The sequence below is a fragment of the Artemia sp. Qi Xiang Cuo genome, chromosome 9 (genome assembly GCF_049724085.1).
Source record: "Artemia sp. Qi Xiang Cuo chromosome 9, ASM4972408v1, whole genome shotgun sequence".
In the NCBI taxonomy this organism is placed as follows: Eukaryota; Metazoa; Arthropoda; class Branchiopoda; order Anostraca; family Artemiidae; genus Artemia; species Artemia sp. Qi Xiang Cuo.
The window spans coordinates 77,200,469-77,214,120 of NC_142802.1; the positions used below are offsets into that span (position 1 = coordinate 77,200,469).

Here is a 13,652-nt window from a genome sequence, read left to right on the forward strand (position 1 = left end):
TCTCCAGCATACAAATAGCAGACCAAACTATAAAGTCTTAAAAAAAAGAAACGATTTAAAGCATTATTTTTTTCTCCCTGAAAAGACTGTGTCGATGTAAAAAGAAAAGACATTAATTAAAAAAACTTTTCTCATAAAATACAATTTTCCAGGAAAAGTAAAGAACTCCATTAAACCCGAAAATGAACAAAAGTAGAGTCAAATAAGCTGCCAAGCGTGAAACTACCACAAATCAGCATCAATAAATAAATGAAACCCAAAACGAACAGAAATTACAATAAATAGCCGAGTCAAATTCAAAACGAACAGAAATTAACATAAGTTGGGCTCAAAACCCCTATGCCTTTCCAAGGCCAGAACAAAATTTGTACTTTACTGAAAATTATTCCGTATATCAAAGGGGCTGTCCCCTCCTCAACGCCTCACTCTTTACGCTAAAGTTTGACTCTGTCTCACAAATTTATTTTTTAAAAAAATAAAAACTTTAGCGTAAAGAGCGAGGCGTTGAGGAGGGGACAACCCCTTTCATATAGGGAATAATTTCTGTTCTTTTTAAGTTTTAATGTCGCTCCTTACTTTCAGTTTAAAAAACTTGTTTTTTTATTTAATTCTTATCAAAAATCGTATGAAATGTATGTTTAACTTTTAAGATACGGAAAAACACCGTTACTACACTTGTTTAAATGGATTACACTTTCGTTATCATAAACTAATAAAAAAAAGTTCATTCTCATTGTATTTCTTCCTCTTATGTGTAATTAATAACATGACACAAATTCCTATGTCGTGTTAGTTTTAGTAATATATCAGATAAGAATGCGGAATTCTCATTAAAGAAAAAAAAAGACAAATCCCCATGACAAATTATAATACATTTGTTAAGCGGGATCATCTATTTTTAATTTCATTGATTACCCGTTTTACACGATTCATTCTCTTCTCTTTCCTCCGGTTCAAGCACACGTACCCATAGAAATATTTCTGGGAAAGGGGGGGGTGACTGGAGAATTTCCAATCTGCAGGAAGTGGGAAATCCTTGATAAACAGGTTATTGTATTTTGTTTTGCTTATTTTTTTGTCGCGAAAGTCGTTTTTTTTTCTCGAACGCTTAAAAACACTTAACTTTTTTTTATGTTTTCAGTCTTCCGGAGGGTGGGAGTTCCCGATTGTTTCCTCAGCATAGAGCAACATATTTTTAAGTCAAGTGTAAAGTATACACTTGATGAACCAAAGAAAATGAAAGTTTTTGAAAAGAAAGACGATACTTTCAAGAAAATATCTGGTAAAGCCATTCCGATATCATTCTGGTATGTTAACATCCTGAGAAGATACAGGCTACTCAGTCTCAGAGAGGGTCGATAAACGATCAAGCGGCCAACTGTCTAAGGCTAAACGGAAAGCAGGTCGTCTTCGTCTGGGGTGGGACGACGTCATAAAGACAGATTTAAAGGAAATGGGAACTTCCTGGGAGGGTGTAAAAAGAGAGGCTTTGAATAGATTGGGATGGAGGAGGAGCGTGCGTAGCTGTGTTGGCCTCGGAGGGTTTGGTGATACGGTGAGTTGTTAGTAGTAGTAGTAGTAGTTACAAATTTTACTTTATAGACACCAATAGAAGAGGCCTTGGGGAGCCGAGACTTGGCAAGGACACCACGAATCAAAAGAGCTTATAAACCATGTTAGGGAGATAAATCTACACAAGATACATACATACGTATATATAGAGGATTTTAGGATAAATATCTATGATTTATAGCCTTGATACATGTGACAGTTCTAGAAGCAAGGGAGTTGCTCCTCCTTCCTTAACCGACCCCCACCTTAGTACAGGCTCCATTATTTGGGTATTTTTGGGTCACTCTACCCCATAAATACGGTACTTCAAATTTGTTTTCGCTTTCTTTTTGTGCCACTTCAGTAATGCCATGCCGCTAGATTGATAGACCTACGTAGATCCCCCTATAAACATTGTAAAATAAGGGCTTTAAAATCATCTTTCCTTTTTATAGAATCAATCTAGAGTGGCTAAGGGGACAGTTCCTTCCCAAATTACCCCCTCCTATGTTCAGGCTCCATTACGGAGGATCCTTAGCCTATTAACAGTGCTAATATCAGATCGCTTCATTAAACAGAAACAAATTAATGGAGAATAAAGGAAGTTATCTTTCCAGGAGAGAGAAAACCAATTCCAAATTGGAACATGGCGTTTTGAGGGATACATATCAAAAATAGAAGGCTTCCCGCTATTCATGATGGATTAAGAAAGTAAATAGAAGATTGATTGATCTCGTTGTAAGCTCTTTTTCTAATTTATTTAGATTTGTAAACTTGATTAGACCTGTAGCCTTATTAAGTCACATGTAGTTACAGTGCTATTTTTCCACAGATTATTACTTTGATTTTATATGTGTATCTAGGAAAGATGGACAATGACAAAAACACACTGCTTTTCATAATCAAATTACTAGATGGAAAACGATTTTAAAACGGTCAAATTTTACTAAATGAATATTCCGGCTCTATATCTAACAGCCGTCATCAGCAAAGCAAATAAACTAATACAAAATTAGACTTACAGTAAAAAACGTGACAACTAAAAATTAAACCAAAATAAATTTTTAATTCAGCTTGGAGGAAGTTCAGCGAGGACTGAAAAAGGAAACAAACAAGAAACAAATTCCTTTAAAAAAAAAAAAAAAAAAAAAAAAAAAGGAACAAGTTTTTAATGCATGTCTTGCTTTTGAGACAGCTAGCCTAAAAGGTCATTTCGATACAAGTTCACTAGAATTAACTATTAGTTTTGTGATGTAACATGATCATTTTCGATTAAATATATGTAGAATGCGTCGAGTTTCTCCTAAATCTCTATTTAAAGAAGTATTATTATTATTTAGCCTAAGTTTAATTTCTATTGCCTCTCGAACGGTTTGTTTTATACCCAAATCATTAATAATGGTTTGTAGTGGTATTTTCAAAAAGTATTGAGTGGCTAGGGTTTCCGAACATAAGGCTGCTCAGAGCTCTTCTGATATCTATACCACGACGGAGATGATGATGGTACTCCTTTTATTCTTCCCAGCTTTTCTACTCCAGAAATGGCACCCGAAGTCCAAATTTTACGTGCAGTATGGCACCTTGTGATAGAATGGAAATCCAGCTTTGAAATAAGTCCTTGCACAACTCTCTATGATGTTCCAGAGCCCCCTAGCAGCGCAGGAAAAAGAAGAGACATCAGTGCTACCCATGCAAAAGTGACTTTCCTCGTTGTGCTGTAATTTTCTTGACTGGGGTTTTTGACAATGGCAATTCCAATTATCATTTCGATCCAACGCCATTTTCGAGGGGGCTCGGGATCTTTTTTTTAATTCCTGTAACTTTACTTTCAAAATAAATTTCAAACAGGTCGTGGTAACGAACTGTAAGTAAGAAGCGACTTGGGTTAGTAATAACCGAAATAAAAAAAAAACTTTATAACAATTAATACATCAAAGAATTGCTTTTTATGCCGATTTTACCCATCGTAAGTAACGAGCCTGAGAAAATTTGCCTCATTTCCAGGAAAGGGGGAAGCAATGTCGATCTTCACTTTCATTTGAGAAATATTTTTTTTTATTTATTTGCTATTAAGATTAATCCAAATTGAGTTGCCACTTTCTCATGTTTCATATTGGACGCTTAATCCAAATACATTCCTTCAAATAAAGGGAACAGTTCAATAAAAAAAAAGAAGATAAAATGAAACAATATCAATAGTCAATGGAAATAATAACAAATATAATAATAATAATAATAAAATAATAAAAATTATAGAAAGTAATAAAATAACAAAAGCACAATAACCATACCAGGTTTCTATTTTTCAAAACAGGGGTTTACAAGACTTTTCTACCAGTCTTTCCATTAGAAATAAAATATAGCTTGATAATAGAAAGCACCAAATAAAAATGCCCAAGACATGTTGAATAATTGCCATAGTTTAGATTTTTTTCAATGAGAGGAGAGGTTAGCTCTTTAGGGAGTGTTTTGTTCTTGAGGCATGCCCTTCCCTCCACCCTCCGTTATTTGATCATAGAAAGTATCTCTTTTTTCTATCTCCTTTTTTAAGATTTCAAAACCCTTGGTTTTCCGTATTTCAAATGAAATACAGGTTGATAATAAAAAGTATCAAATAATTCGTACCCTGTACATGCTCACTATTGTACTTCACATGGAGCTCGTGCAATCCTTCTTCACGTGGCTCATAGCGAATGCTTACTGTTCCGTCCCTGTTATCTACTATCATTGGGCTATCCTGAATTCCCGAGGGCATCCTCACTTCAGCTGCGCAAAAGAGTAAGCAGATTAGAAAACTCGAAAATGTGCACTGACTTTTAAAAAGCTAAAAGAAAATTAAATTATCAAGCTGTTTTGACCGCTGAAACTCATTTAGATTGATAGAACTTGATGGAATTCTTATTTAACAAACGTAATATTTTAGGCTATAACAGAAGGAAGAGCAAGTTTGAGATTTTGAGATGAGTGGAAGTATAAGAAAAAGAAAAGTTGTTCTGTTTCAACCACTAAAACTGAGATTGATAAATATAATTTTACCAAATTACCAACAACGAATTCCTATTTTATCAAAAGTAATATATTATGCTTTAATACGGAAAGGATATCTAGTTAACGTCTAGAGATGAGAGGGAAAGAAAGAATTATGTTTCGACTGCAGCGACAAATATGACCTGTTCTACCCCTGAATAAATTGATAAGATATGACCTTTTCTACAAAATAACATAATTTAGTCTATAACAGAACGAAGAGCAAATAACATTGAGGCTTCAAGATGAGAGCATAAAAAAAATCTGTTTCGACTCCCCCCCCCTATTACGATTGACCTAACATGAAATCTTTGGCAGAGGGGCACTTTAATTCATGTCATCAGAGAACCTAGTAAAAACGGTTATAAAAAATAGTCAGGTATATATATATATATATATATATATATATATATATATATATATATATATATATATATATATATATATATATATATATATATATATATATATATATATATATATATATATATATATATATATATATATATATATATATATATATATATATATATATATATATACGTATATATATCAGTTGCTACGCTTGATGCACTCTGCTACGTTTTCCGTATTCTAATTGATATATGAGGTTAAACTCAAATGAAGTTGTTTTTGGAAATATTCTTGATAAATGCAGGGTTAGGCAAGGAAGAGTTCTGTCGCCTCACATTATTTATACTTCTAATTTGAGTGTGATTAGTAAGACTACGGCTAGTTGCTTCTTTGGAAGTGTCTTCTCTACCATATGGCATATGCTGATGACCTCCTCCTGACTAGTCGCTCTGAAAGGAGGCTTAAACGGAATAATGTTTGGTTGGATTTATGCTTAGTGAAATAGGACTGCCATTGAATGCTCTGGAATGTAAATATTTACTGTTTAACGTTGTTAATTGTGCTATTTCCCTTGCTAGCAATTATTTTATGATACCTAATGTTCCTGTCATTAAATGGCTTGGTATTTCCATATGTGAATCCATAGGCTACATCCGGCATAAATCTATTTCTAATTGAAAGGATAAGATTAAAGCTGGTTATGAGAAAATTGTTGCAAACAATAGTCTTTGTAATGGAGTGTTGCCACATTATCTTATTTTACACCAATTGGCGTGAAAATTTAGGCAACTGGCCTTTAGCTTAAAATTAAAACTTGACGATTTTTATTTTGATATGACTTTTTTATTGCGTGATCAGCCTTTTCGTAAAGAAATTATTTTTTTAATACTGTTGGTTTAGTTCGTTAAGAAACACGATATTTTTTTGACACTATAAAACGAAGCTGCAATTTTTATGAGCACAAAAGGTCGAATTCACCGTCACCTTACCGCCCAGACTATTTGGTCAAAATACCGAATCACGTGCAGCAGAGTTTTCGAATTTTCAGTAACGTGTAGTTTGAGCAAGTATGCCAAAGTTCACTTCCGGAGGGAAGGGCATTCCACAGAAAATCAACAAATAAGTTATTTGAATAAAGAAATTTGACAAAAATGGGGGAAATCCACGCAATTTGGAGATTTGGGGGGTTGGAAAGACCCAAAGCTACCTCACCCTTCACTCTTTGATATACAAGGTGCAAGAATTCACATTTTCCGTTAAAAAAACATCTACACTAATGACACCAAAAAACATATATGTTTTTATTTCGTATATAAATTCATAAACTTTGATACAATTTATTTTAAAAAAACTACATATCAATAATTTTATAAGGTTCAATGCAGCATCATCGGAGTGGATGTATTTTTTGAGTGAGGTTCTCTTGTGAAGAGAATCCAAGTGCAGGATTAAATACCTTTTAAATACCACGGTGTACCTCTTTTTTGATGACATTCAGAGAATCTTTGGTTTTGGATGGCTTTTAGTAGCACTTGCATCGAGTGAAATTTTCCCAACATTGATTATTTCGTGCATGATATGGCCGGTATGTACCCATTGGGCTTTTGTCTCCTTCTCTCTTTTTAACTCATCCTTTTAAGAACAAATTTAATTTGATAATGTAATAGAATTCCAAATTGTATTGAACTAATGCATCTATTTCGTATTAAAAATTCATGTGTTTTTCCACTAGTTATTATACCTCCAAAAGGAGGAGAATATCTCTAAAGAGAAGGACTCTTGATCAAAATTACATCAGCAAATTCAATATTTCCAAGAACTTTACATCAGAGATTTCAACTTTCAATATACAAGAAAAATGACTTTTATTTTATTTTTCCCTTTACTTTCATTCCCATAAACCTTTTCATATATATTATTTACCTGAAATAGCTAATCCAAAGCACACATCAATGCTTCTCTTTTGTATTTTATCTATTTTATTAAAACCAAAGCCAATTGTTTTTTGTTTTACTCTGAATGGTTCAGATAATTCAGTCTTTTATGATAAAACTGCTTTTTGTACAATCAACAACAAAGGAAGGAAGAAACAATTGTGACTCAACTCTCTAACAACCCAAAATTCAGAGGGCCAGATCAGTCCCTTTCTTGGGTCCAGTTTTTACTCACACAAATAAACCTGTAGTGAGAAAAAAATATCATCAAAATTTAAATTCTAGTTTCTATCGGTAACTTTTACAACTAGAATTATTAAGCTTAAAGCTACAACAAAAGAATGCTTTAAAATTAAATAATAATCGATCGATTATTTCATTTCGATTATTTATTTTCAACAATTCACGTAAAACAAATCAGTGAAATAAAAATAGCTACTACTAGAAGGCCAAACAACATGTGCACAGTGGCACAATACAATTAATTAAATCACATAATCAAAAGACCAGAAGAAGGATAAAAAAAATAGTCACAAGGAACCTGATCTCACCCTGCAATAGAGAAATTTTTTAACCTGGGGTCGTTTCATTATGAGGTTAAAAATTACGAAAATGTTTAAAGAGAAATCCCTCAGAACTCTAATATGGTCAAAGTTTTATGTACCCATCTATACTTGGACATCTACTGTGAAATCCCTCAATGAACTTTATTGGCACTACTGTAAATCCTCGTTTTTTTTAATGAAATGGGTAATGAGTTCCTTCAAAGATGACGTCATGGGCGTAGGGAAGGAGGGCAGGGGAGGCCAGCTGCCCCCCCCTAGAACTTCAAATTTACGCTAGATATTAACGAGAACTTTTCGTATGTTGGAATTTTTTGTTGGATGTTACCTGGTAGATCGTTAAAAAAGCTGGAAACAAACAGAAATTTCCAAATATCGTTTGCAATATCAACATTTACGTTTCGATCTTCAATATTGATTTTCGGTCCGATATATAGATAGGAGACTGGCCCACGATCGACTGATTTTGACTTGTTTCATTCTCTATGAGTTGATTCAAACGATAAGAAGTTGCTGAGCATGCCAAAGAAAAAGTAACTCATTCAATACCATCCTTGAAAAAGACAATTAGAAATACTCCGCCATTTTTCAGCCTTTGGGTATGCTTTCTCCAGCAGCTCAGCAATGTTATTCACTGATATAGCTTTAAATTTGTGGGCAGTCATAAAACTTGCGGCTTCCTGGTTGTAGTAGTCCTTTAGGCGCCCCATAACTATCATTTCTAGAGGTTGTAGTTTGTCAGTAGTGTGGGGCAGGACAGTTAAAAGGACAACAGTATTATTTTTTAGCTACATCAAGCAATTCAATGGTGTATCGGCTGATCTAGTGCTCTAATTTCAGAGGTACAGGCGACTGTTTGGAGGGTTTGACTTGATTGATAAAATGCTGCAAGTAAAGCAAAGAATGAGAGGCAGTCATCCAGCCAGAAGTATTTTCTGAGCTGATCGTGATGGTTCCTGGTAAAGCTCCCCTGAGTAAAATTTCCGGACACTGTTTCTGTGGGGAAATAAGTATAGGAAGGACTGTGTTCCCAACGCATTAACACCAGCACAAATCATGGTCAACTGACCTCTTTCTGCCGACGTGACCTTCCCTACTTACTTCTGGCCTCGCTGTGCAATGATTTTAGCAGGCTTGTGGATGTTTTCAGGCCTGATTCGTGAAAATTTCAAATGTCTTGTGGTCTAAACATGTGTTTATATAGGCCTTGCTCCAGGTGGTTAAAGAAAGCTCCTACACTGTGACGGTTGAAAGCAGTTGTCCGTCATAGGCTTGTATTTTTTGCGTTCTTACCGATAGAGTTTTAAGGCAATCCATAAAACCACGGTACCAATCTTTACCTGTAATTCCTCCACTGTCTCCACTGCCTTTGCAGTTCCGTTATCCGGTACTTTTATACTCTTAATAATGGCATAAGTGTATGCGAATTCACACGCTTCTAGCGGAATACAGTCGAAAGCATATGAGCTATCGTTTTCAAGTAAGTTGTTAGTCTTTTTTTCTTGTTCCTCTGTAAATATTTATCATGTGTTGTAACAGGGTGTAAGGAAACTTAGGTCCAGACTTTTTAGAGGGATATTCAGCTTCTCAACTTTTTTTATGTAGTCTTGCAGCGTTCCTCTAGGGACAGCCATGGCAGTTTTAGAGAATCTGACAGACGTCTTGTAGAACAAGTCAGAAAAAATTGCTGTTTTATTTTCTTCTGGATCCCAGCCATCTTTCATTCTTCTCTCTTCTGTTTAACGCTTAAGCATTTTATCTTGAATGAAATTTAACAGGAAAAAATGGAACTTCAGTTCACCTACTGTTCTGACAGGATAAACAACGACAGAATTAACACAGTTTTGGGTTTTAAGCTTGCCTTCAACCTTTAAATATGCTGTTTACACAGCTTTCACAAGCATAGCCCACTGTTGGACACCTTGTTACGGTATGCTGAATTTACCCTGGGTATTGTGGCCGAACATGGTAGTTCACTATCCCACAGGATGAAAAAATATTAACAGCAAACTGGTGAAGATGGCACGTCTCGGAAGCTTCCAAAAACAAGCAAATAACAAGAGAATACAATGTGAGTTTACAACAAAATTGTAAACTCACAATGGCTTTCTCAAAAATGGCTTTCAGACAAAATTGAACAAAATTCAGAGTTAATCACCTTAAAACCTGATCCAATCTGATATTTTTGGTAAAAGTATTAATTAAGGTCAGACATTTTAAAAACATACACTGCCATCTGTCAGAGCTTTTAAAATCCACCAGAAGCCCCATAGGTTCTTATATTGAAACTGTTTGCTTTGGCTAAACGTGGGCCGGTCTCCCCTATACCAATTTCGATATTTAATTTTGCCCAACTATAAACTTTTGAATTGAACTCTTAGAAGAAGCTGTTATCTAACCATAACGTGATTTGTGTCAAATCGCTTTTGTGGTGTTTATGTTTTCTGGAAATAGGAAGTTGGATAGTGGGTCTCTTATATTATACTGTTGCAGGAAATGTTACATGGAAAATGTTAAAGGCCGACTTTTAGCGAAATATAGAATGACTAGTTTCTAAAGACCTATATTCAAAGGACCTCGTGAAGTATTAGTAAGACCCCTCCCCCCTCCATCACAGAAGCAGCTGCCCCCCTCTACCCAAGATGCTGGCTACGCCCATGGATGACCTGAAGAAATTGTCGATCCTCGAAGTTTGCCCTAGAAATATTAAAAAAACTACCCAAACAAAAATAATTAGCTTACCAGTTACGTTTCCACCAGTGCTTGGCAGCGGTATATTTTGTAGTTCTACTGGTCGGTACTGGTCCTCAGCGTTATTTCTTGCGTGGTTTTGCGAGGGACTAGCAGTCTGCTTGGCAAACTCTTCTCCAGCCTACAAGCATGAGTTTCAATATTTGCTTTAATTTTTTTTCAGGGTAAAATTAAGCAAAAGGGTACGAAAGAAACAGCACATATATACCCTATATCTTTTCTCTTTTTCGAGTAGGAACTCGTAAATAATTTTTTTTTTATTTTAATTACAAAACAAAATTGTCCGATCTAAAATAAATTTAAGTAACGAATGTCAATCCATGAATATGTCATGGTCAATTCTAAAGATTCCCAATAATTCATAGATATCTTTACGCTTCTGTCCTTTCGAAGGATGGGATGAGTGATTCCAACTCTTACTCAAATTTTATAATAGTTGTTTTTCGTTTTACTTCGTCAGTAACTACGACAGATCTTCGTTTCAGTTTGTTTATCCATGTCCATTTCATCACTGCCACCCCTAGAGAACGTACCTGATATTTTCGTTCTTCTGAAATGATTGGCCAAACTGTCTATGATTCTCCTTATCTACATTGCCCTGATGACCCTCCGTTTTAAAAAATCTTAGCAAGGGGGTTTCTGCAATTATCTTCTTCATCATAGCAAGGGGGTTTTCTGCAATTATCAATTATCTGTAAATATCAGGCACGGCCTTTAGGTGTGGCAGCAACCAAAGCAGTCCACGTATTTCAATTAGCAGTTCAAGTTAGGTGTGTGCAGTTCAGCAACTAGAGCTTAGGAAGTATTTAGAGCAGTTCAAAGGGGGGGGGGGCAACCTGGGCAGCTTAATCTGATGCCATGGCTGGGAGAGGGACCGTGGGGGGACCCACTTTGATACAATTTTTCGATTAGATTCGGCTTTTTTTGCTTATATTTTAGCAGGAAGGGGGCGCTGTGACTAATTTTCACCCGGGCTTCTCCAGCCCTAGGAACGGCTCTGGCAGCGACGATATCCATGGTTCAGTTATCCACTAAAACAAAATTGACAGTATTCCTGTTTTGAAAAGACACCTACGCTACCTTGTTTAAAGGCATCGAGTAACCTTTCAGGATTTGAATTATCGTTGGTTCAAGAATCTTGGATCGAGGATTTGAAAGACTAGGATTTGTTCGTCCGAACATTGGGATTTTCCCAAGTAAATCTTGGGATATTGTTAAATTATCAGCGGGAGCCTTTGGTTTGAGAAATATGTTTATTAAGTTTATCCAGCCCATGCAGTTACAAATTAGGCATGTGTTCAGGAGAGGGCCTCGAGCCCATACCCCTGGCCAAAGACTTATTATTTTCTCTGAGTTTCTTGCATTTTCTATATGATTCACCATTATTTTGTGTTTCTTCTAAAGTTAGCCCTTTCGAAAAGAAAGTGCAGTGTAAATAATTGTTGCAAAAACTTTGCTTTTTTTTCTCGCAACTCTTAGTGAGGGGTGGACTAAAATAATCAAAAATGGTATAAAATGACCAGGTTTTGAAGTGTGATCATCCATAACAACTTACAAGATTTAGGAGTGAAAAACTGTCAGCAAACTAACAATAAATTCTCTTCAAGTATTTGCTTTCGTCTTTTTTCCAACCCGTGGTCTATCATTTAAAGTTTTAAGAGAAAGACACTAAATTAAAACTAGGCGTCCGAGCCTCGGGTGTAGAAAATTAATTAGATGTATATATAGTAAACTTGAATGGAACATATCGCGTCAATCTAAGCTTTTCATGAAAACAAAAGTGGGAATTCCTGGCCAAAGTTCAGCTGCAACATTTCCAAGCAGTAAAGTTCCAGTTTTGAAATTAGAATTTCTTTTCCACCACAAAGAAACATATTTTCACTTGATGTTAAGAACATGTTTTTTCAATAAATTTAATTCCGAGAATGAGGTATCAAATGACGGGGAGACGAGAACAAAAATAGCAAAAATGAGGATTTAGACATAAATGGCTTAAAACTGTTCTGGTGGAAGTTTTCTAACAATCTTGAAGGGATTCCTCGCCTCCCCCATATCCCTTTTGTATATATAAATTGTTTTTTATTCAGGGTAGAAGGGATCCAGTATTATTAAGTGACATTTAGGTGAGAGGGCAAAGAGACAGATGACAGACGAAAGGCACTTGTCAACTGGAAAACTTTTTCACATTAGAGAAGAGGATTATTTGTGAGACTGACTCCCAATGACTGACCAGACGCTGATCTGATGTGCCCCTGCCAATATTCAAATGCTACGACATTTCAATAATAATAAGAGACAAACATATCGTAAAAATATAAAGAATAACAGTTGTTAAACAACCTATCTTACTTACTACAATTGATTAATTTTAAAAAACAAAGTTTTTCCGAGGGAAGTAAAGAGCGAAGTTGAAACTTAAAACGGACAAAAATTATTACTTCACAGCCTATTTAATATATATTAATATAACTAGCATAAATAAACCAACTAATTATGTTTCCCTATGCTTTTAGGATTATACAAAACTAGCGCTTTACTGAAAACACAAAAGTCAAGTATAAAATACGGGATTATTGCTTCAAGAGTCAAAAATGAGTATGTATCCTGACAACACTAAACGAATCTATAAAGCTTTTCATAGTCTTACACTAGTTTCGACATTAGTAACTTTCAGTATACATTTAAAATAATCTTAAAAGCATAAGTGTAAAAATAAATATTTTTTAATAACCACAAAGTCACTGAAAAGCACATAGAAATACTTGACTAATTTATAAAGAAGAATTTTGCTTTCAACAGCTATTATACCAATAGCGGGTAATATAAAATGTTAAATTGTAAGAAATATGCTTTAGTATCACATGAAATGAAGATCAAATAAGAAATAATATGAACTCTGGAAATCCGATTATTTTTCTCTATACAAGAGTGAATTTCAAGCTATGATACAAATTCTAAAGCTAGTCAACAATCCTAATATTATCAAGATGGCCTTACTTCGAACTTATGTACAAACTAATCATGATATTTCCTTTTAAGAACCAAAACAAGAGCCAGTCATTGGACTGAGCCATTGTGCAGAAGTGACACCAAATTAAACGTAAAAAAATAAAGAAAATCCTAAAATGAATTGTTATTTATCTTAAAAGGAATTGATCCTAAAAGGGATTGATAATAGTTTTATTCTGTAAAAAGTGTCTTTAATTGGTTTGCTTTTACTGTACCAAAACTTCTATATTATTTTGTGTTTTCAGTAAAGCACTCGTTTTCTATAATCCTAGAAACACAGGGAAACATAATTAGCTGGTTTATTTATACTAGTTATATTAATATATATTAAATAGGCTGTGAAGTAATAATTTTTGTCCGTTTTAAGTTTCAACTTCGCTCTTTATTTCCCTCGGAAAAACTTTTTCAAAATTAGTCTGTTCGTTTTTGATTAAAATTTAATGCAGAAACAACGCTGCCATGG

The 13,652-nt window shown here is 34.7% G+C and overlaps 1 protein-coding gene across 4 annotated transcripts in view; it reads right to left on the reverse strand.

Moving 5' to 3' along the window:
* The window catches only part of cher (filamin A protein cher), a 170,548-nt gene that overhangs the window by 76,912 nt on the left and 79,984 nt on the right, over positions 1-13,652 (reverse strand). For all 4 annotated transcript variants that reach the window (XM_089094873.1, XM_089094876.1, XM_089094875.1 and 1 more), the window contains 2 exons: positions 10,172-10,301; positions 4,177-4,317 (listed from right to left, as the gene is read on the reverse strand). In XM_089094873.1, coding sequence (XP_088950999.1) covers positions 4,177-4,317; positions 10,172-10,301 — 271 coding nt within the window. The remainder of the gene's footprint in view (positions 1-4,176; positions 4,318-10,171; positions 10,302-13,652) is intronic.